The sequence below is a fragment of the Somniosus microcephalus genome, unplaced genomic scaffold (genome assembly GCF_052327205.1).
Source record: "Somniosus microcephalus isolate GS21.2 unplaced genomic scaffold, FLI_Smic_1.0 unresolved_chr7, whole genome shotgun sequence".
NCBI classification, from domain to species: domain Eukaryota; kingdom Metazoa; phylum Chordata; class Chondrichthyes; order Squaliformes; family Somniosidae; genus Somniosus; species Somniosus microcephalus.
The window spans coordinates 40,745,275-40,768,477 of record NW_028225185.1 but is presented as its reverse complement, the minus strand read 5'-3'; the positions used below and the strand labels follow the sequence as shown (position 1 = coordinate 40,768,477).

At 54.8% G+C, this 23,203-nt stretch overlaps 1 protein-coding gene across 2 annotated transcripts in view; it reads left to right on the top strand.

Moving 5' to 3' along the window:
• LOC147086829 (protein bicaudal D homolog 2-like) overlaps positions 1-22,817 on the top strand; it is a 55,860-nt gene extending 33,043 nt beyond the window's left edge. Inside the window, exons 1-5 of one of the 2 annotated variants that reach the window (XM_085979012.1) lie at positions 321-589; positions 3,978-4,190; positions 18,821-18,973; positions 20,146-20,577; positions 21,900-22,817. In XM_085979012.1, coding sequence (XP_085835138.1) covers positions 587-589; positions 3,978-4,190; positions 18,821-18,973; positions 20,146-20,577; positions 21,900-22,802 — 1,704 coding nt within the window. In that variant the 5' untranslated portion in view covers positions 321-586 and the 3' untranslated portion in view covers positions 22,803-22,817. Of the gene's footprint in view, positions 1-320; positions 590-3,977; positions 4,191-18,820; positions 18,974-20,145; positions 20,578-21,899 lie in introns of those variants that run through there. The other variant, XM_085979011.1, reaches the window with a different exon arrangement.
• The last annotated feature ends 386 nt before the right edge of the window (positions 22,818-23,203 follow it).

Sequence of the window (23,203 nt, the reverse complement as noted above, 5' to 3'; positions counted from 1 at the left end):
CCGCCCCTCCGACAGTGCGGCGCTCCCTCAGTACCGCCCCTCCGACAGTGCGGCGCTCCCTCAGTACCGCCCCTCCGACAGTGTCGGAGGGGCGGTGAAAGGCGCGGGAGAAATGGGAGTTCTTTTTTCTTGTCTACGCCTCGTGCGTCTGCCCTTCCTAGTGTTTATATTCCTAAACTTGTAACCATGGCATCAGGCCCGCAGTGACCAAAGGGTTAAGTAGGCAGCCCAAAAATGTTTTAGTCCATGCAAAGCAGCCTGTGAGTACAAAGCTGCAAATGACCCAAGGCAAACTGCGAGGGATTTGGGTGGGGGGGGGTGGTCGAGCGAGACTGAGCCAAGAATGTGGCGGGCAGCGGGTCGCGTGCTGGAGACCCCGTGACGCAGGCATCTGTTGGACAGTCTGCTTAGCGGAAAGGAAAAGCTGTTTTTTTGCTCCATAAAGTTTAAGAAAGGTCACCCAAGTCTTCCACAAGCTGCGTTCCAGTAACTCTTTGCAGACCGTAATTCAGAGGGATCTGGCTGTCCTTGTACACGAATCACAGAGAGTTAGCGTGCAGGTCACCGCAAGCAATCCGGAAGGCAAATGGTATGTTGGCCTTTATTGCAAGGGGGTTGGAGTATAAGAGTGAAGAGGTCCTACTGCTTTGGTGCGACCGCACCTTGGGTACTGTGTACAGTTCTGGTCTCCTTATCTGAGGAAGGACGTACTTGCCTTAGAGGGAGTGCAACTGAGATTCATTAGATTGATCCCTGGGAATGGGGGGATTGTCCTCCTCAGGAGAGATTGAGTAGCAACAGAAAATGCTGGAGAAACTCAGCAGGCCAGGCAATATCCGTGGAGAGAGAAATAGAGTTAACGTTTCAGGTCGAAACCCTTCGTCAGGACTGAGAGAAAAGGCAGGAAATGAAACAAAAGGCCAGTTTGGGGGCTGGGAAATGGGGGAGGGGGTGAAAGAAGAGACATTAAGAGATAATCAAGGCGAGAGGAGATGGTAATAGGACCGGTAAAGAAACAAACTGGCTCTAGATGAAGTGTGAAATGCACTGGCAGAGTGAGAGACAGCTGCCATGTGGGAGAGAGCGACAAACAAGGAAAAGGCACAAACCAAGTGTGGATAAAAAATATATAAAAATATAATAGGGGCCGAGGTTATGATCTGAAATTGTTGAACTCGATATTGAGTCCAGAAGGCTGTAAAGTGCCTAATCGGAAGATGAGGTGCTGTTCCTCGAGCTTACGTTGAGCTTCCGTGGAACAATGCAAGAGGCTGAGGACGGTGAAATCCGAGTGGGAATGGGGCGGTGAATTAAAGTGACAGGCCACCGGAAGCTCAGGGTCACCCTTACAGACTCAACGGAGGTGTTCCGCAAAGCGGTCACCCAATCTGCGTCTGGTCTCCCCAAATGTAGAGGAGACCGCACCGTGAGCAGCGAATACAGTGTACTAGATTGCAAGAAGTACAAGTAAATTGCTGTTTCACCTGGAAGGGGTGTTTGGGGCCCTGGACAGTGGGAAGGGGGGTGGTATAGGGGCAGGTGTTACATCTCCTGCGCTTGCACGGGAAGGTGCCAGGCGAAGGGGTGCTGGGGGTGATAGAGGAGTAGACCAGGGTGTCTCGGAGGGAGCGGTCCCTACGGAATGCTGAAAGGGGAGGGGAAGATGCGTTTGGTGGTGGGATCACATTGGAGGTGGCGAGAGGTTGAGTAGACTGGGCCGATACTCTCTGGAGTTTAGAAGAATGAGAGGAGATCTCATTGAAACATATCAGATTCTGAGGGGGATTGACAGGGTAGATACTGAGAGGCTGTTTCCCCCTGGCTGGAGAGTCTAGAACCAGGGGTCACAGTCTCAGGATAAGGGGTCGGCCATTTCGGACTGAGATGAGGAGGAATTTCTTCACTCAGAGGGCGGTGAATCTTTGGAATTCTCTGCCCCAGAGGGCTGTGGAGGCTCAGTCGTTGAGTATATTCAAGGCTGAGATCGAGAGATTTTTGGACTTGAGGGGAATCAAGGGATCGGGCGGGAGAGTGGAGTTGAGGTCGATGATCAGCCCTGATCTTATTGAATGGCGGAGCAGGCTCGAGGGGCCGAGTGGCCGACTCCTGCTCCTATTTCTGATGTTCTGCTGTTAAGATCTTTTCCAGACTGCGAATCATGCCCTTTGCTTCCCAGACTATTTGTTCGTTCCTTGATTGGATTCCCATCGAACAAACCCCCCCCCCTCCCCCGTCTAATGACCAGGGGGGTCCCCGGTATCCTCGGGACTCCACACACACCCCACTAAACCCAGCAAACAATCACAACTGCCTCGCCAAACAGTGTGCTTAACTGCAGGTGTGATCTATAGCGTATCAACTGAGAGGGAGGTCATTTAGATAAGTTAATAAGAGAAAGGACTCCCATTTCTCCAGCACCTTTCCCCACCTCAGGACGTCCCAAAGCTCTTCACAGCCAATGAAGGACTTTTTTTGAAGTGTGGTCACTGTTGTAATGTGGGAAACGCAGCAGACAATTTGCGCACAGCAAGCTCCCACAAACAGCACTGTGATAAATGACCAGATCATCTGTTTTAATGATGTTGGTTGAGGGATAAACAACGGCCCCACTATTTTCTTGCTCGCTGCCTGCCAGGGTATTTTCAATACTGCGGATGCTGGAAAACTGAACTAAAAACAGAAAATGCTGGAAATACTCGGCAGGTCAGGCAGCATTCGTGGAGGGAGAAACGGAGTCAACGCTTCCGGTCGATGACCTTTCATCGTGTCTTTCACTTGAACTGTTAACTCGCGTTTCTCTCTCCACAGATGCTGCCTGACCTGCTGGGTATTTCCAGCATTTTCTCGTTCTATTTTAGGGTATATGCAACTTCTAACACCAGAACGATCCCGGGGGCTAAAAGGGTTAAATCCCGAGGACAGGTCGCACAGACTGGGCTTGTGTTCCCTCGAGTGTAGAAGATTAAGGGGTGATCTGATCGAGGTGTTTGAGACGATTAAAGGATCGATCGGGTCGATCGAGAGAGAAACTATTTCCTCTGGTGGGGGGAGTCCAGAACAAGGGGGGCAGAACCTTCAAATTAGAGCCAGGCCATTCAGGGGTGATGTCAGGAAGCACTTCTTCACACAAAGGCTGGTGGAAATCTGGGACTCTCTCCCCCAAAGAGCTGTCGAGGCTGGGGGTCAATTGGAGCTTTCAAGACTGAGATTGATAGATTTTAGTTGGGCGAGGGTGTTAAGGGTTACAGAACCAAGGCGGGTGGATGGAGTTAAGATACAGATCAGCTGTGATCTAATTGAATGGCGGAGCAGGCTCGAGGGGCTGAATGGCCTCCTCCTGTTCCTAATGTAACAGGCTCCTGTTCCTAATGTAACAGGCTCGAGGGGCTGAATGGCCTCCTCCTGTTCCTAATGTAACAGGCTCGAGGGGGCTGAATGGCCTCCTCCTGTTCCTAATGTAACAGGCTCGAGGGGGCTGAACGGCCTCCTCCTGTTCCTAATGTAACAGGCTCGAGGGGGCTGAACGGCCTCCTCCTGTTCCTAATGTAACAGGCTCGAGGGGGGGCTGAACGGCCTCCTCCTGTTCCTAATGTAACAGGCTCGAGGGGGCTGAACGGCCTCCTCCTGTTCCTAATGTAACAGGCTCGAGGGGCTGAACGGCCTCCTCCTGTTCCTAATGTAACAGGCTCGAGGGGGCTGAACGGCCTCCTCCTGTTCCTAATGTAACAGGCTCGAGGGGGCTGAACGGCCTCCTCCTGTTCCCAACCAGCTAGAAGATGCGTGACAGTGGCTGACGATCCTATAGTTCCTCTTTGGGGAAAGCATCGAACCTCGAGTGCATCTGCTGGTGTGGGGTGGGTGGGGGGGGGACCTGTGCCAACATGCCACCTCTCCTCGTCGCTTACTATCGATCTCTCACCACGTCCCCTTTGCTCTCTTTTCCCCCCCACCCCTCTTTTTCCCCCCCCCCGCTGCAGGCCTTTGCCGAGGCACACAGCAACCAGAAGAAGGTGGCGGCTGATGGCGAGACCCGCGAGGAGAGCCTGCTGCGCGAGGCCGCCCGGAAGGAGAGCGCCCTGGCCACCAAGATTGCGGAACTGCAGGCGGAGAGCAAGCAGACTAAGCTGGTGCTGACCAACACCCTCTCTGAGAACGAGCGCCTGACCAGCGAGCTGCAGGAGGTGAAAAAGGTACCATTCCCGCGAATGTTCCCTGTCTTATTGCTGTGCGGCCCGTTCGAATATTCGCGCTCGCGCGGTTTCTTCCGTGAGAGCGGCCAGTGTGGGACCTGCAGACTTCCACCGCCCTTTGTGTGAAGAAGTGCTTGCTGATATCACCCCTTGAACGGCCTGGCTCTAATTTGAAGGTTCTGCCCCCTTGTTCTGGACTTCCCCCCCCCCCCCCCCCCCCAAACACCAGAAGAAATAGTTTCTCTCGGCGGGTTGTCTTATGAGAAAAGGCTGGACAGGCTAGGCATGTATCTGTTGGAGTATAGGAGCAGGAGTCGGCCATTCGGCCCCTCGAGCCTGCTCCGCCATTTAATGAGATCATGGCTGATCATCCAAATTCAGTACCCTGTCCCTGCCTTCTCCCCATATCGCTTGATCCCTTTAGCCTTAAGAAATATATCCAACTCCTTGAATATATTTAATGAATTGGCCTCAACTGCCTTCTGTGGTCGAGAATTCCACAGGTTCACCACTCTCTGGGTGAAGAAATTCCTCCTCATCTCTGTCCTAAATGGCTTACCCCTTATCCTTAGACTGTGACCCCTGGTTCTGGACTCCCCCGGCCATCGGGAACATCCTTCCTGCATCTAGTCTGTCTAGTCCTGTCAGAATTTTATAAGTTTCAATGAGATCGACTCCTTTAATCACCTCAAACGCCTCGATCAGATCACCCCTTCTCGAGGGAACACAAGTCCAGTCTGGTCAACCTGTCCTCGCAAGTTAACCCTTTTAGTCCCTGGGTATCGTTCTGGTGTTGGAGAGTAAAACTCTCCAATCAGTCCCACTCCCCCCTGCTCTTTCCCCACAGCCCGGCACATTTTTCCCCTTCAAGTATTTCTCCAATTCCTTTTGAAAGTTACTATTGAATCTGCTCCCACCGCCCTTTCAGCCAGCGCGTTCCAGATCACAACAACTCGCTGCGTAAAAAACATTCTCCTCATCTCCCCCTCTGGTTCTTTTTGTCGTGGGGAAACAAAGAGTTAAATAGGAGAATGTTTTTAAACCAGGGGAGACTAATAACTCGTTAACGTTCCCGCTTTGTCTCTTCCTCTCCTGAACAACCGGATGAATGCTGGCTTACAATTCTGTGACCCCCACCCCCCCCTCCATAACCCTTCAATGCCTTGCCCGACTGGGCAGCCTTCACATCTTGCTCAGCGTTGCACTATTCCAACATGAGGTGCATCACAGCTGAGATAGACCAATCCTCAAAGAACGAAAGACTCCCATTTCTCCAGCGCCTTTCCCCACCTCAGGACGTCCCAAAGCGTTTCGGAGCCAATGAAGGACTTTTTTTGAAGTGTGGTCACTGTTGTAATGTGGGAAACGCGGCAACCAATTTGCGCACAGCAAGCTCCCACAAACAGCAATGTGATAAATGACCAGATCATCTGTTTTTAGTGATGTTGGTTGAGGGATAAATATTGGCCCCAGGACACTGGGGAGAACTCCCCCCTGATTATCTTCCAATAGTGGCCGTGGGATCTTTTACATCCACCTGAGAGAGCAGACAGGGGCCTCGGGTTTAACGTCTCATCCTGAAAGACAGCGCCTCCGACAGTGCGGCGCTCCCTCAGTACCGCCCCTCCGACAGTGCGGCGCTCCCTCAGTACCGCCCCTCCGACAGTGCGGCGCTCCCTCAGTACCGCCCCTCCGACAGTGCGGCGCTCCCTCAGTACCGCCCCTCCGACAGTGCGGCGCTCCCTCAGTACCGCCCCTCCGACAGTGCGGCGCTCCCTCAGTACCGCCCCTCCGACAGTGCGGCGCTCCCTCAGTACCGCCCCTCCGACAGTGCGGCGCTCCCTCAGTACCGCCCCTCCGACAGTGCGGCGCTCCCTCAGTACCGCCCCTCCGACAGTGCGGCGCTCCCTCAGTACCGCCCCTCCGACAGTGCGGCGCTCCCTCAGTACCGCCCCTCCGACAGTGCGGCGCTCCCTCAGTACCGCCCCTCCGACAGTGCGGCGCTCCCTCAGTACCGCCCCTCCGACAGTGCGGCGCTCCCTCAGTACCGCCCCTCCGACAGTGCGGCGCTCCCTCAGTACCGCCCCTCCGACAGTGCGGCGCTCCCTCAGTACCGCCCCTCCGACAGTGCGGCGCTCCCTCAGTACCGCCCCTCCGACAGTGCGGCGCTCCCTCAGTACCGCCCCTCCGACAGTGCGGCGCTCCCTCAGTACCGCCCCTCCGACAGTGCGGCGCTCCCTCAGTACCGCCCCTCCGACAGTGCGGCGCTCCCTCAGTACCGCCCCTCCGACAGTGCGGCGCTCCCTCAGTACCGCCCCTCCGACAGTGCGGCGCTCCCTCAGTACCGCCCCTCCGACAGTGCGGCGCTCCCTCAGTACCGCCCCTCCGACAGTGCGGCGCTCCCTCAGTACCGCCCCTCCGACAGTGCGGCGCTCCCTCAGTACCGCCCCTCCGACAGTGCGGCGCTCCCTCAGTACCGCCCCTCCGACAGTGCGGCGCTCCCTCAGTACCGCCCCTCCGACAGTGCGGCGCTCCCTCAGTACCGCCCCTCCGACAGTGCAGCGCTCCTCACACATCCGACTGAGGGTGCTCGACGGTGACCCCTCACTATAACCCCTGGAGGCCCTAACACAACTGAAAGGTGAGGCTAATTTCTGACACCTTCCCCTCTTGCTCCTATGTAACAGGTTCGAGGGGGCTGAACGGCCTCCTCCTGTTCCTAATGTAACAGGCTCGAGGGGCTGAACGGCCTCCTCCTGTTCCTAATGTAACAGGCTCGAGGGGCTGAACGGCCTCCTCCTGTTCCTAATGTAACAGGCTCGAGGGGGCTGAACGGCCTCCTCCTGTTCCTAATGTAACAGGCTCGAGGGGGCTGAACGGCCTCCTCCTGTTCCTAATGTAACAGGCTCGAGGGGGCTGAACGGCCTCCTCCTGTTCCTAATGTAACAGGCTCGAGGGGCTGAATGGCCTCCTCCTGTTCCTAATGTAACAGGCTCGAGGGGCTGAACGGCCTCCTCCTGTTCCTAATGTAACAGGCTCGAGGGGGCTGAACGGCCTCCTCCTGTTCCTAATGTAACAGGCTCGAGGGGGCTGAATGGCCTCCTCCTGTTCCTGTCGGGGCAGGTCCAACGCTGCGGGGCTTTTACTCTGCTCTTCAGTGATTGGCACCCAAGTTGGAAGGGTAGGCAGCAGCAAAGCTGATCAAATGGAAAGGCCGCCGAGAGGAAGTAAGGGGCCGGATGCCTGGGTGAGCGGAAACCACAGGCGCCTGCGAATATTAACCGTCTGCCGTGCGTCTCGAGCAGAGAGACTCTTCTACAGACAATCTCCCAGCGACGGGGGCTCTGTCTCGCACAGAGTTGAGTGAGGCACTTTGGGAGGACTTATATGGGAAGACTGTTTTCAAAATCGTGACATTAATTGCAAAGTGTGGATGAGCAGAGAGACCTTGGTGTTCGTATACTATTCGATGCTGAGAGGCTGTTTCCCCTGGCTTGAAAGATTCGCTAGATTGATTCCTGGGATGAGAGGGTTGTCCTGTGAGCAGAGATTGAGTAGACTGGGCCGATACTCTCTGCAGTCTAGAAGAATGAGAGGTGATCTCATTGAAACATATCAGATTCTGAGGGGGATTGACAGGGTCGATGCTGAGAGGCTGTTTCCCCCCTGGCTGGAGAGTCTAGAACCAGGGGTCACAGTCTCAGGATAAGGGGTCGGCCATTTTGGACTGAGATGAGGAGAAATTTCTTCACTCAGAGGGCGGTGAATCTTTGGAATTCTCTACCCCAGAGGGCTGTGGAGGCTCAGTCGTTGAGTCTATTCAAAACAGAAGTCGATAGATTTTGGACTCTAGGGGAATCGAGGGATATGGGGATCGGGCGGGAAGGTGGAGTTGAGGACGAAGATCAGCCATGATCTTATTGAATGGCGGAGCAGGCTCGAGGGGCCGAATGGCCGACTCCTGCTCCTATTTAGAAACATAGAAGATAGGAGCAGGAGGAGGCCATTCGGCCCCTCGAGCCTGCTCCGCCATTCAATGTGATCATGGCTGATCATCCAAATTCAGTACCCTGTCCCTGCTTTCTCCCCATATCCCTTGATCCCTTTAGCCTCAAGAAGTATATCCAACTCCTTGAATATATTTAATGAATTGGCCTCAACTGCCTTCTGTGGTAGAGAATTCCACAGGTTTACCACTCTCTGGGTGAAGAAATTCCTCCTCATCTCTGTCCTAAATGGCTTACCCCTTATCCTTAGACTGTGACCCCTGGTTCTGGACTCCCCCGCCATCGGGAACATCCTTCCTGCATCTAGTCTGTCCAGTCCTGTCAGAATTTTATAAGTTTCAATGAGATCCCCTCTCATTCTTCTAAACTCCAGCGAGTATAAGCCCAATCGACCCAACCTCTCCTCATACTTATTTCTTGCGTTCTTGTACACATATCCTTAAAGGTGGTGTGGCAAACCACTGCTAACTCTGTACAGGTCCGGGCATGTCTCCGCCCCTGGCTCCACCCCTAAGCCCGGGTATAAAGGTGACTCACCACCCTTCCCCCCCGGGAGCTCTTAGGATGGATCCACTAGCAGAGGCATGCTCCAGTTCTTAGTCAATAAAAGCCTACTTCGTATAAGTTCAACTCGTAGTCTTTGGTGTTGTTGATAGTGCATCAGGTGGCAGGGCAAGTTGATAGGTTGTTTAAAAAAGCATATGGGTTACGTGGGTTTGTAAATAGAGGCATAGAATATAAAAGCTGAGCTCATTCTACAACTTTATAAATCACTGGTTAGGCCGCAGCTGGAGTATTGTGGACATTTGTGGGCCCCACACTTCAGGAAAGGTGTTAAGGCCTTGGAGAGGGTGCCGAGGAGGTTTACCAGGATGGTACCAGAGATGAGGGACTTCAGTGATGTGGAGAGACTGGAGAAGCTGGGATTGTTCTCCTTGGAGCAGAGAAGGTTAAGGGGAGATTGACCAGAATGGTACCAGAGATGAGGGACTTCAGTGATGTGGAGAGACTGGAGAAGCTGGGATTGTTCTCCTTGGAGCAGAGAAGGTTAAGAGGTGACCTCGTAGAGAATTTTAAGATGAGAGGTTTTGATGGAGTAGAGGGAGAAAAAATATTCCCTATGGCAAGTAATTCGATAACCAGAGGTCGCCGATTTAAAATCATTGGCAAAAAATCTACTCTGGAGATGACAGTGTGGCGCTCCCTCAGTACCGCCCCTCCGACAGTGCGGCGCTCCCTCAGTACCGCCCCTCCGACAGTGCGGCGCTCCCTCAGTACCGCCCCTCCGACAGTGCGGCGCTCCCTCAGTACCGCCCCTCCGACAGTGCGGCGCTCCCTCAGTACCGCCCCTCCGACAGTGCGGCGCTCCCTCAGTGCGCCGCTCCCTCAGTACTGCACTGGTAGCGTCGGCCTAGATTTTTGTGCTCAAGTCTGTGGAATGGGGACTGTGAACCCACGACCTTCTGACTCAGATGCGAGAGTGCGACGCCCTGAGCCACAGCTGACGGGCTTGTCACACGGCTCCGGCACTCGGTGGGGCAGAGGTGCTGGAGATGCAGAGCCAGTTGATCCGGTGTTTTGATCATCTTACTGGAAATCTGACGTCCGCACATTCAGCGGAGATGCTGGAGGGAAAGAGAGCTGATCTGCCCTCTGCTGTTGCCTGACGTTAATTGAATGCCTCCCAATCAACAACAACTTGCCTTTCATGTCGTGAAACGTCCCAAGATGCTTCTCAGGAGCGTAAATCAGTCAAAATCTGACCCCGAGCCACATGTGGAGATATCAGGGACAGGCGACCACAAGCTTGGTCAAAGAGGTCAGTTTTAAGGAGCGTCTTAAAGGAGGAGAGAGCATGGCGGAGAGGTTTAGGGAGGGAATTCCAGAGCTCGGGGCCCAGGTGGCTGAAGGCACGGCCGGATTATAGGGGGTTCAGATAAATCGAGAAATCATTGCTTTAAGCGATTCAATCGTGCTAGAGGCTAGCAGTGTCACTCTGAGCTTCTTACCGCACTAGGATCAGTTCTTAACGCTGCTTCGACGTGGCCTTATTGCGGCTCGGTGTCCAGCTCTGGTGCTTAAAGAGCATGTGATGCTGAGGAGAGAATGCAGACGGAAAGCCCTGTCAATTTTTTTTCCTCTCTCCCTCCTCGTTGCCCTGAGGCGGCCACAGAACCACAGCGAAGATCAGCACCAGGCCAAGAATCGATCATAGACTCTTGCAGCACAGAAGGAGGCCATTCGGCCCGTCGGGCCTGTGCCGGCCCTTTGAAAGAGCTCTCCAATTTAGTCCCACTCCCCAGCTGTCGCCCCATAGCCCTGTGCATTGGTCTTCTTCAAATACACGCCCGATTGCCCTTTTGAAAAGTCCTATTGAATCTGATTCCAGCACCCTTTCAGGCAGTGCGCACCGGATCTTAACAACCCTCTGTGTGAAGGAATTTCTCCTCATCTCCAACTGCTTATTTCGCCAATTATTTTAAATCTGTGTCCTCTGGTCACCGACCCACTTCCCAGAGGAAACAGTTTCTCCCTATCTGCTCTATAAAAACCCCTCATGATTTTGAACACCTCTCTTAAATCGCCCCTTAACCTTCTCTGCTCTAAGGAGAACAACCCCAGCTTCTCCAGTCTCTCCACATCACTGAAGTCCCTCATCCCTGGTACCATTCTGGTCAATCTCCCCTTAACCTTCTCTGCTCTAAGGAGAACAATCCCAGCTTCTCCAGTCTCTCCACATCACTGAAGTCCCTCATCCCTGGTACCATTCTGGTCAATCTCCCCTTAACCTTCTCTGCTCTAAGGAGAACAATCCCAGCTTCTCCAGTCTCTCCACATCACTGAAGTCCCTCATCCCTGGTACCATTCTGGTCAATCTCCCCTTAACCTTCTCTGCTCTAAGGAGAACAATCCCAGCTTCTCCAGTCTCTCCACATCACTGAAGTCCCTCATCCCTGGTACCATTCTGGTCAATCTCCCCTTAACCTTCTCTGCTCCAAGGAGAACAACCCCAGCTTCTCCAGTCTCTCCACATCACTGAAGTCCCTCATCCCTGGTACCATTCTGGTCAATCTCCCCTTAACCTTCTCTGCTCTAAGGAGAACAATCCCAGCTTCTCCAGTCTCCACATCACTGAAGTCCCTCATCGCTGGTACCATTCTGGTCAATCTCCCCTTAACCTTCTCTGCTCTAAGGAGAACAATCCCAGCTTCTCCAGTCTCTCCACATCACTGAAGTCCCTCATCCCTGGTACCATTCTGGTCAATCTCCCCTTAACCTTCTCTGCTCTAAGGAGAACAACCCCAGCTTCTCTAGTCTCTCCACATCACTGAAGTCCCTCATCCCTGGTACCATTCTGGTCAATCTTCCCCTTAACCTTCTCTGCTCTAAGGAGAACAACCCCAGCTTCTCCAGTCTCTCCACGTCACTGAAGTCCCTCATCCCCGGTACCATTCTGGTCAATCTCCCCTTAACCTTCTCTGCCATAAACCTCCCAGTTCTGTTTTATTTTACCCTCCATTTCCTTTGTCACCCAGGGAGCTCCCGGTGCAAATGCCCTGTTTTTTTCCTCATTACTGACTCCTCTGCGTCACACAGGGAGCGGCTGCCTTTACCCAGCGAGTCAGCCATTGCCTTGACTCATCGAAACCAGCTGCACTCGCTCCTCTGAACACCAGTGTATATATATTTTTTAAACATTATTTCGACGTAGATTGTACAGCACAGAAACCCATGTACTGCTCCGTGCCGGTGTTCCTGCTCCACACCAGCCTCCTCCCGCCCCTTCTTCATCTCCCCCCATCACCATCTCCTTCTATTCCTTTCTCCCTCGTGTGTTTATCCAGCTTCCCCCTTAAATACATCGACGCTATTCGCCTCGACCACTCCCTGTGGCAGCGAGTTCCACATTCTCACCACTCTCTGGGTGAAGAAGTTTCTCCTGAATTCCCCATTGGATTTATTAGTGACGATCTTATATTGATGGCCCCTGGTTCTGGTCTCCCCCACAAGTGGAGACATCTTCTCTACGTCTACCCTATCGAAACCCCTTCATAATCTTAAAGACCTCGATCAGGTCACCCCTCGGCCTTCTCTATTCTAGAGAAAAGAGCCCCAGCCTGTTCAGCCTTTCCTGATAGTTAGAACCTCTCAGTTCTGGCCGCCTTCTTCTTAGGCAGTCCCTGGGAACCGAGGATGACTTGCTTCCACACTAACAATGAGTTCTCAGGTGACTGAGTCCAATGCGGATTTTCATTCAGCAGTCGGGAAGGAGGCGGGACTACAACTTCCGGGTTTTAGTCCCGCCTCCATCGACGTTTGGCCAATCAACGCGATTTTCCCTTGATTGACCTTGTTGAGCCCGCCCAGCAGGCTCAGCAGGCCAATTAAGGGCCACCCGGCAGCAGGTGACGTCACAGACTGAAATTTCATCTGTCAAGAGGTTTTGACAGATGAAATATCAGCGTTTCACAGCTGTTTGAAGCTGTCAAACACTGACAGCCTGACTTCTAACCTGAGTCCTTCTACGCAGACTCAGTTAGAACTCACACTGGCACTCAAAGCTGAAGGCTGTCACTTTTGACAGCTCGCAGCCGTTCAGCTTTCAGTGCCGGCTGAGTGATGGACTCCCGACGCCTACAGGAAGAAAGGCTGTTACGGTAATTTAAACTTCTTTACACACACCAAACACACTTACCTTTGCACTCATGCACCCATCACTCACCTTTACACCGACATCTCGACCCCGCCAAGTCCTTCAACCCGATGGCCCGCCTGCTCTAACCTGGCGTGGTTTGAAGCCGTCAGGAATCCCACACGACACCCCTCAAAATCGGGATTAGGCTAAAAACTGCCTGTTAACTAACTGTTAACAGGCAGTTAATTGGCACTAATCCCTTCCCGCCTCGGGTCAGCGGGTCCCAGTGCGGGGCGGGTACCCGCCTCCCTTGAAACTTACGTGGAGGCGGGTTTTGGGCGGGATGGTGTCGGGACCCCCGAATTCGGGATTTTTGCCCCCCCGCACGCCTAAAAGCCCGCCTCACGGCACACTGAAAATCTGTCCCACAGTCTCTGTCACAGGTGGGGCAGACGGTGGTTGAAGGGGCGGGTGGGTGTGGGGTGCTTGGGTTGACGTGCGCTCCTTGCGCTGCCTGCGCTTGGCTTCCGCTTGCTCCTGGCGAAGAGACTCGAGGTGTTCGGCGCCTTCCCGGATGCTTCTCCACTTTGTGTGGTCTTGGGCCAGGGATTCCCAGGTGTCGGTGGGGGATGTTGCAATTTTTCAAGGAAGCTCTGAGGGTGTCCTTGAAGCGTTTCCTCTGCCCACCTGGGGCTCTCTTGCCGTGCCGGAGCTCCGAGTAGAGCGCTTGTTTTGTGAGTCTTGTATCGGGCATGCGGACAATGTGACCCGTCCATCGGAGCTGATCGAGCGCGGTCAAAGCTTCGATGTTCTGGTATCATTCTAGTAAATCTTGTTTTGTACCAAATGTAAATCCATATTCAAATTTAAAGTCGATTTCCTTTTGGTTTAAAGTGAAAGATTAAGTTTGGCCGACAAAACCCAACGAGCTAGTTCTCCAAACCGTTTTGAAAGCCCTGGGCTGAGACTAAGCCCCCGGTACTGTGTGGTGGTTCAAACACGGACTAATGAATGAGTGTCGCAGACTTCGACCCGCGTTAATTAACGGCTGGATGCTTAGCACCTCTCTGCTTCCGTCCAGCCTGCCCTCACAACTAGATGAGCAAGCGAAATGAAATCTCTCTCCCATCGCTTCCACCAGTAATCTCTCTTGTTGCCCCCTTGTCTCCAGAAACTTTATAAATAGAGACAGAGTCCAAAAAGCCAGGAAGTTATGCTGAACCTTTATAAAACACTGGTTAGGCCCCAGTTAGAGTATCGTGCCCAATTCTGGGCACCGCACTGTAGGAAAGATGTCAAGGCCTTGGTGAGGGTGCAGAGGAGATTGATTAGAATGGTACCGGGGATGGGGGACTTCAGTGATGTGGAGAGACTGGAGAAGCTGGGGTTGTTCTCCTTAGAGCAGAGAAGGTTAAGGGGAGATTGACCAGAATGGTACCAGGGATGAGGGACTTCAGTGATGTGGAGAGACTGGAGAAGCTGGGATTGTTCTCCTTAGAGCAGAGAAGGTTAAGGGGAGATTGACCAGAATGGTACCAGGGATGAGGGACTTCAGTGATGTGGAGAGACTGGAGAAGCTGGGATTGTTCTCCTTAGAGCAGAGAAGGTTAAGGGGAGATTGACCAGAATGGTACCGGGGATGAGGGACTTCAGTGACGTGGAGAGACTGGAGAAGCTGGGGTTGTTCTCCTTAGAGCAGAGAAGGTTAAGGGGAGATTGACCAGAATGGTACCAGGGATGAGGGACTTCAGTGATGTGGAGAGACTGGAGAAGCTGGGATTGTTCTCCTTAGAGCAGAGAAGGTTAAGGGGAGATTGACCAGAATGGTACCAGGGATGAGGGACTTCAGTGATGTGGAGAGACTGGAGAAGCTGGGATTGTTCTCCTTAGAGCAGAGAAGGTTAAGGGGAGATTGACCAGAATGGTACCGGGGATGAGGGACTTCAGTGACGTGGAGAGACTGGAGAAGCTGGGGTTGTTCTCCTTAGAGCAGAGAAGGTTAAGGGGAGATTGACCAGAATGGTACCAGGGATGAGGGACTTCAGTGATGTGGAGAGACTGGAGAAGCTGGGATTGTTCTCCTTAGAGCAGAGAAGGTTAAGGGGAGATTGACCAGAATGGTACCAGGGATGAGGGACTTCAGTGATGTGGAGAGACTGGAGAAGCTGGGATTGTTCTCCTTAGAGCAGAGAAGGTTAAGGGGAGATTGACCAGAATGGTACCGGGGATGAGGGACTTCAGTGACGTGGAGAGACTGGAGAAGCTGGGGTTGTTCTCCTTAGAGCAGAGAAGGTTAAGGGGAGATTTAATAGAGGTGTTCAAAATCATGAAGGGTTTTAATAGAGTAAATAAGGAGAAACTGTTTCCAGTGGCAGGAGGGTCGGTAACCAGAGGACACAGATTGAAGATAATCGGTAAAAGAACCAGAGGGGAGATGAGGAGAATGTTTTTTACGTAGCGAGTTGTTGTGATCTGGAATGCGCTGCCTGAAAGGGCGGTGGGAGCAGATTCAATAGTAACTTTCAAAAGGGGGAATTGGAGAAATACTTGAAGGGGGAAAATGTGCCGGGCTGTGGGGAAAGAGCAGGGGGGAGTGGGACTGATTGGAGAGCTGGTTCAAAGAGCCGGCACAGGCACGATGGGCCGAATGGCCTCCTGCGCTGTGCGATTCTGCGCATCTCCCAAACCCATCTAGAGCAGCAGCAGACCGTCTCGAGATCAGCTCTTGACCTATTAACAGGGAGCTCTCTGCAAAGACCTTCCTTTGTCGGTGATGACTGCGCTAAAATTAGACGAGGGGAGAGCGGGATTGCATTTCCGTCGTGTTGGCAGAGATGGGAGACTGGGCGGATCTCGCTGTGTATTCTCGGGGCTGAGAGAGCAACGTTCCCGAATCATTGGAAGCATTGAATGGGGTGGGGGAGGGCTGGTGGGGCGTTGTTGTTGACTGCAGTTCTGTGAACAATTATTATGTGCCGAGCTCGCGACTGACACACAGTGCTAGTCGGAGCTGCGCGTCTGTGTCCAGGGAGAGAAGCAAGGGAGGGAATAAAGAACAGTGTTGTTGAGACAGCCAGCTTTCTAGGCACTGGAGTATAAATAGAGCAGGCTCCAGTCTGTGGTGGGTTAGCTACACAGGGATCCTGTAATTAACTTCATCCAGGGTCCCTGATCACCACCCAATGAATTCCCCTCCTCCCAGTCAAAGATTTTGCCAACACACTGTCTACACTCACTCTCCCGCCTTGAGTCAATAGGTCGTGGTTTTGCGCCCCCCACTCCAGAGACTCGAGCCCCGCAATCCAGGCCCGGCCCTGCCCCCCCCCTCGGTGCCAGTACTGAGGGAGTGTTGGAGGGGCGGTGCTGAGGGAGCGCCGCACTGTCGGAGGGGCGGTGCTGAGGGAGCGGCCCACTGTCGGAGGGGCGGTACTGAGGGAGCGCCGCACTGTCGGAGGGGCGGTACTGAGGGAGCGCAGCACTGTCGGAGGGGCAGTACTGAGGGAGCGCCGCACTGTCGGAGGGGCAGTACTGAGGGAGCGCAGCACTGTCGGAGTGGCAGTACTGAGGGAGCGCCGCACTGTCGGAGGTGCCGTCTTTCAGAAGATTTTAAACCCGAGGCCCTGTCTGCTCCCTCAGGTGGATGTAAAAGATCCCACGCCCACTATTGGAAGAAGAGCAGGGGGGAGTTCCCCCCGGTGTCCTGGGGCCAATATTTATCCCTCAGTCAACATCACTAAAACAGATGCGCTGGTCATTTACCACATTGCTGTTTGTGGGAGCTTGCTGTGTGCAAATTGTCTGCCACGTTTCCTACATTACAACAGTGAGCACACTTCAAAAAAAGTCCTTCATTGGCTGTGAAGCGCTTTGGGACGTCCTGAGGTGGTGAAAGGCGCTGGAGAAATGGGAGTCTGCCTATCTACCTAGACTGGCACATTCAGGATGTCCATTTGGGTCAGGTACCTGGGTTACTGATGCCCAAGGGACCGTGTCTGAACTAGAGGCAGGGGCGAACGCGGGAGCCAATTTGCACACGGCAAGCTCCTGCAAACAGCGAGGAGCGTTCGAGAGAGAACCGTAAGCAGAAAAAATGGAGCATTTGCCGTGTTTGATGCAGAATTGAATATTGTTGCCTATTTCCCCCCCCCCCCTCTCTCTTTCATTCAATCGCCTCCTCCCAGCAGGCTGGAGACCCGCTCCCGGGGGGGGGGGTGGGTGCTGAGCGCACGAGAGGGCAGCTGGAGTGACCGTCCCATCTGTGGTTTATGTTCCTTCCCTAAAGGGACATCAGCGAACCAGTTTGGGGTTTTTAACAACAATCCGGCTGCTTCAGGGTCACTTTTCAATCGGCTTTTGAAAAGCGGATTGAAATTCAATGAGGCTTGAACAAGCGGGCTCTGAGGAGGCCGAGGGACGATTGTGCGGAGAGCTCGGTGTTGTGCACTGCCCTGCACAGAATGAGTTTTCCCCTGAAGCTTGGTGTACAGAGGCGCTGCCAATTGGCACTGCCACACACAGGCTGGTTGAGTTTGTTAATGGGCAATTGTGCTGCACAGATTACTGTCTGAGCACGCCAGCTAGTGTCAGCCACTGTAAAGGAGCAGTGTTCGCCCCGAGCTTAAGCCCCTCAACGGCAGGGCTGTAATGGAGGACGGAGTGCTAGGGTGCTGTTGGTTATCCATTACAGCCCCATAACATCTTCCGTGTCCGCCCCTGCCTCCGCTCCTCTGTTGCTGAATCCCTCATCCATGCCTTCCTCCCCTCCAGTCTCGACTCTTCCAACGCTCTCCCGGTCGACCTCCCACCTTCCACCCTCCGTAACCATCAACTCATCTAAAACTCTGCTGCCCCCGTGTCCTAACTCGCACCGTGTCCCGTTCACCCATCACCCCTGTGCTCGCTGACCAACATTGGCTCCCGGTCCGGCATCGCCTTGATTTAAAAATTCTCCACCCTCCTGTTCAAATCCCTCCACGGCCTCCTCCCTCCCTATCTCTGTAACCTCCTCCAGCCACTACAACCCTCCCTATCTCTGTAACCTCCTCCAGCCCCTACAACCCCCCACTATCTCTGTAACCTCCTCCAGCCCCTACAACCCTCCCTATCTCTGTAACCTCCTCCAGCCCCTACAACCCTCTCCCTATCTCTGTAACCTCCAGCCACTACAACCCCTCCCTATCTCTGTAACCTCCTCCAACCCGTACAACCCCTCCCTATCTCTGTAACCTCCTCCAACCCGTACAACCCTCCCTATCTCTGTAACCTCCTCCAGCCCCTACAACCCCCCACTATCTCTGTAACCTCCTCCAGCCCCTACAACCCCCCACTATCTCTGTAACCTCCTCCAGCCCCTACAACCATCCCAGATCTCTGCGCTCCTCCAATTCCGGCCTCTCGCGCATCCCCTGATTTCCATCACTCCGCCATTGGCGACCGCGCCAGGGCCCCGAGCTCTGGAATTCCCTCCCTAAACCTCTCCGCCTCTCTCTCTCCTCCTTTTAAGACGCTCCTTAAAACCGACCTCTTTGACCCAGCTTTTGGTCGCCGGTCCCTAATATCTCCTTATGTGGCTCGGGGTCAATTTTGTCTAATTTACGCTCCTCTGAAGCACCGCGGGACGTTTTACTACGTTAAAGGTGCTGGATAAATGCAAGTTGTTGTTGTTTTACTTGCATTGGTAAGAAAATGTTAATGAGCAAACTAGCAAGAAAATCTGCTACCAGGGATGTGCAAGAGATTAGAACTTGGAGAGGGTGCAGAGGAGATTGACCAGAATGGTACCAGGGGATGAGGGACTTCAGTGACGTGGAGAGACTGGAGAAGCTGGGGTTGTTCTCCTTAGAGCAGAGAAGGTTAAGGGGAGATTGACCAGAATGGTACCAGGGATGAGGGACACTCTTTCGTCAGGTGTTCAATAAATGTGCTGTGTATTACCTAATCGACGCTAACACTATTTTCATTCAATTTTTTCTCCCTTGCTTTGACAGGAATGCGAGAATCTGGAGCTGGAAAAGAGCCAGCTCCGGGATGAGATCAAGGAGTCCAAGGTGCGAGAGAGCCAGCAGCTGCAGGACTGTACCGAGCTGGAGGAGGAAAACATCTCCTTACAGAAGCTGGCCTCCATGCTGAGGGAGAACCAGGTACGACAGCCATTCGGCCCCACTGCTCCGTGCCGGTGTTTCTGCTCCACACCAGCCTCCTCCCATCCTTCTTCATCTCACCACCAAACCATATCCTTCTATTCCTTTCTCCCTCATGTATTTATCTAGCTTCCCTGTAAATGCAACTATCCAGCTTGCTTTTAAATGCATTTTCCCTGCTCTGCTTCCAAGAGTGGCCATGGCATCTTTTACGTCCACTTGAGAGGGCAGATGGGGACCTCGGGTTTAACGTCTCATCTGAAAGACGGCAACTCTGACAATGCGGCGCTCCCTCGGTACTGCCCCTCCGACACTGCGGCACTCCCTCAGTACCGCCCCTCCGACACTGCGGCACTCCCTCAGTACCGCCCCTCCCACAGTGCGACGCTCCCTCAGTACTGCCCCTCTGACAGTGTGGTGCTCCCTCAGTACTGCCCCTCCGACACTGCGGCACTCCCTCAGTACCGCCCCTCCCACAGTGCGGCGCTCCCTCAGTACTGCCCCTCCGACAGTGCGGCGCTCCCTCAGTACTGCTCCTCCGACAGTGCGACGCTCCCTCAGTACTGCCCCTCCGACACTGCGGCACTCCCTCAGTACCGCCCCTCCGACAGTGCGGCGCTCCCTCAGTACTGCCCCTCCGACAGTGCGGCGCTCCCTCAGTACCGCCCCTCCGACAGTGCGGCGCTCCCTCAGTACTGCCCCTCCGACAGTGCGGCGCTCCCTCAGTACCGCCCCTCCGACAGTGCGGCGCTCCCTCAGTACCGCCCCTCCGACAGTGCGGCGCTCCCTCAGTACCGCCCCTCCGACAGTGCGGCGCTCCCTCGGTACCGCCCCTGCGACAGTGCGGCGCTCCCTCGGTACCGCCCCTCCGACAGTGCGGCGCTCCCGCGGTACCGCCCCTCCGACAGTGCGGCGCTCCCTCGGTACCGCCCCTCCGACAGTGCGGCGCTCCCTCAGTACTGACACCGGGGGAGTGTCGAGCCTGGATTACGGGGCTCGAGTCTCGGGAGTGGGGGCTCGGACCCACGACATTCTGACTGAGGCGAGAGTGAGACCTGGCTGTAAGTTGAGGAGACGAGAGAGCGAAATGGCCGTCTCTTTGCTCCCCACCTGCGGTACGAGGCTTGAGCTCACCCTGCCTGTCCTTTCTTCCCCCCCCCCACCCCCCCCAGGTGGAGTTCGAAGGACTGAAGCACGAGATGAAGCAACGAGAGGAGGACATAGAGATCCTCAACAGTCAGCTGGAGGAGGTGAGCCGCCTGAAGGTCTTGACCGAGCGTCAGCTGGAGGAGGCCCTGGAGAGCCTGAGGACGGAGCGGGAGCAGCGGGCCAACCTGCGCAAGGAGCTCGCGACCTACGCCAACGCCAGCGGCTCCCTCTGCAACCTGCCCGTCGACTTCGAGGAGCTGCGCTTCGACGACAGCGCCGGCCCGGACGAGCTGGACAGCGGCTACCACCACGGCTCCAGTCTGCTGAACGGCGAAGTCAAGATGTCCACCCCCCGCCCCGGCCAGGCTTTCCGCCCGGCGCCCGGCCTGGTCTCCGACCTCTTCAGCGAGCTCAGCCTGTCCGAGATGCAGAAGCTGAAGCAGCAGCTCGTGCAGGTACTGGCCGGGCAGGAAGGGGCGGGGGCTTGGGCGAAATCCCTTCATCTCCGCGCCACATGCAGAAAGTCTTCTCTCACCAACATAAACCTGAAAATGCTGCATAGGGCTGGCAGGTCAAGCCAGTATCCCTGGAGAGAGAGAGAGACCCTGCTAGGCCACCCAGCTGGAGCCTTGTGTTCAATGCTGGGCACCGTGCTCTTTAGGAAGGATTTCAAGGCCTAAGAGAAGGTGCAGAGGAGATTGACCAGAATGGTCCCAGGGATGAGGGACTTCAGTGATGTGGAGAGACTGGAGAAGCTGGGATTGTTCTCCTTAGAGCAGAGAAGGTTAAGGGGAGATTGACCAGAATGGTACCAGGGATGAGGGACTTCAGTGATGTGGAGAAGCTGGGGTTGTTCTCCTTCACTTAATCTCCCCTTAACCTTCTCTGCTCTAAGGAGAACAATCCCAGCTTCTCCAGTCTGTCCACATGGTAAGAATTTAATTCCCAGTGGTTATACATCAGCTTGGCGCTTCCCCTGTCAGGTCGACACATAATAAATCGGTCATTCATGTATCGCGTACACCGGGCCAATCGCCTTCGCACGAAAAGGCGCTATAAACTGTATAGTGCTTGAAGTACATGAGTGAGGAAGTCTTGCTGCAATTATATAGGGCCCTGGTGAGACCACACCTGGAGTATTGTGCACAGTTTTGGTCTCCTTACCTAAGGAAGGATATACTTGCCATAGAGGGAGTGCAACGAAGGTTCACCAGACTGGTTCCTGGGATGGGGGGATTGTCCTATGAGGAGAGATTGAGTAGACTGGGCCGATACTCTCTGGAGTTTAGAAGAATGAGGGGTGATCTCATTGAAACGTATAAGATTCTGAGGGAGGATTGACAGGGTAGATGCTGAGAGGCTGTTTCCCCCCTGGCTGGAGAGTCTAGAACCAGGGGTCACAGTCTCAGGATAAGGGGTCGGCCATTTCGGACTGAGATGAGGAGGAATTTCTTCACTCGGAGGGCGGTGAATCTTTGGAATTCTCTGCCCCAGAGGGCTGTGGAGGCTCAGTCGTCGAGTATATTCAAGGCTGAGATCGATAGGTTTTTGGACTTGAGGGGAATCGAGGGATCGGGGCGGGAGAGTGGAGTTGAGGTCGATGATCAGCCCATGATCTTATTGAATGGCGGAGCAGGCTCGAGGGGCCGAATTGCGGCCTCCTGCTCCTACTTCTGATGTTCTTACACCAGTTCTTGGGGAAATGGCTTTAAATGAAGTGTGCTTGAGATGGTTCCCTGCGAACAGCCCTTCCTGATCTGTCCTGTGCTTTGTCTAGGTAGAACGGGAGAAGGCCTCCCTCCTGGGCAGTGTCCAGGAGCTGCAGAAGCGGCTGGATTCGATCGGCCAGGGCGATCTGCTGTCGGAGCAGTCCCACCGGGTCGGCGAGGAGGAGGAGGCCGGCAGGCCGGAGGTCCTGGAGGCCAAGTACCGGGCGGCCATGGCCGAGCTCCAGCAGCTGAAGGCCGAGCTGAAGGAGCTGGAGATCAGGTACCTGGGGTGCGAGGCCAAGTACCTGGAGGAGCAGGAGCGCTGGGAGCTGGAGGCCAAGGAGCTGGCCGAGAACATCCAGCTGCACATCAAGTGCAGCCAGGAGGACCAGGACTGCATCGTGCGGCTCCAGAAGGAGCTGCGGGTCATCGGCAAGGCGGCCTCGGAGTCCCAAGGAGGCCTGAGCCGGGCCCAGGACGAGCTGGCGGCCTTCAGCGAGGAGCTGGCCAGCCTGTACCACCACGTCTGCCTGTGCAACAACCTGACGCCCAACCGGGTGATGCTGGACTACTTCAAGGAGGGCCGGGGCCGAAGGGGCCGCCGGCGCTCGGCCGATCGTTTCGGCAAGGCGGCCGAGCCCGACGGCAGCGGCGGCGAACTCTCGCCCCGCTCGCTGCCCTCCTCCCCCGTGCCCGAGGCGGCCGAGCCCCAGCGGGGGCCCCTCAGCGTCCTCGACCTGAGCGCCGTCATCCGCAGCCAGCTCAAGCACCTGCGGGCGGTGGTGGAGCTGTCGCGGCAGCGGGCCGCCCTACAGCTGCTGGCACCGGGCGCCGAGAAGGACAAGGAGGCGCTGATCGAGGAGGTGCTCAAGCTCAAGTCGCTGCTCAGCACCAAGCGGGAGCAGATCGCCACCCTCCGGACCGTGCTGAAGGCCAACAAGCAGGTGAGGAGGGCCGCCCCTGACCCTTGACCCCCGTCCGTTGTCGTCCTCATCGACCTGACCACCCTGTCCATTGTCGTCGTCGTCGTCCCCACCCTTCCCCACCCCCCTCGCAGCTCGAGCTGGCCTTCCGACCCTATAGCCTCCCCCATCACCAAGACCGCCTATTAGAAAAATAGGAGCAGGAGTCGGCCATTCATAGAAACATAGAAGATAGGAGCAGGAGTAGGCCATTCGGCCCCTCGAGCCTGCTCCGCCATTTAATGAGATCATGGCTGACCATCCAAACTCAGTACCCTGTCCCTGCTTTCTCCCCATATCCCTTGATCCCTTTAGCCTTAAGAAATATATCCAACTCCTTCTTGAATATATTTAATGAATTGGCCTCCACTGCCTTGTGTGGTAGAGAATTCCACAGGCTCACCACTCTC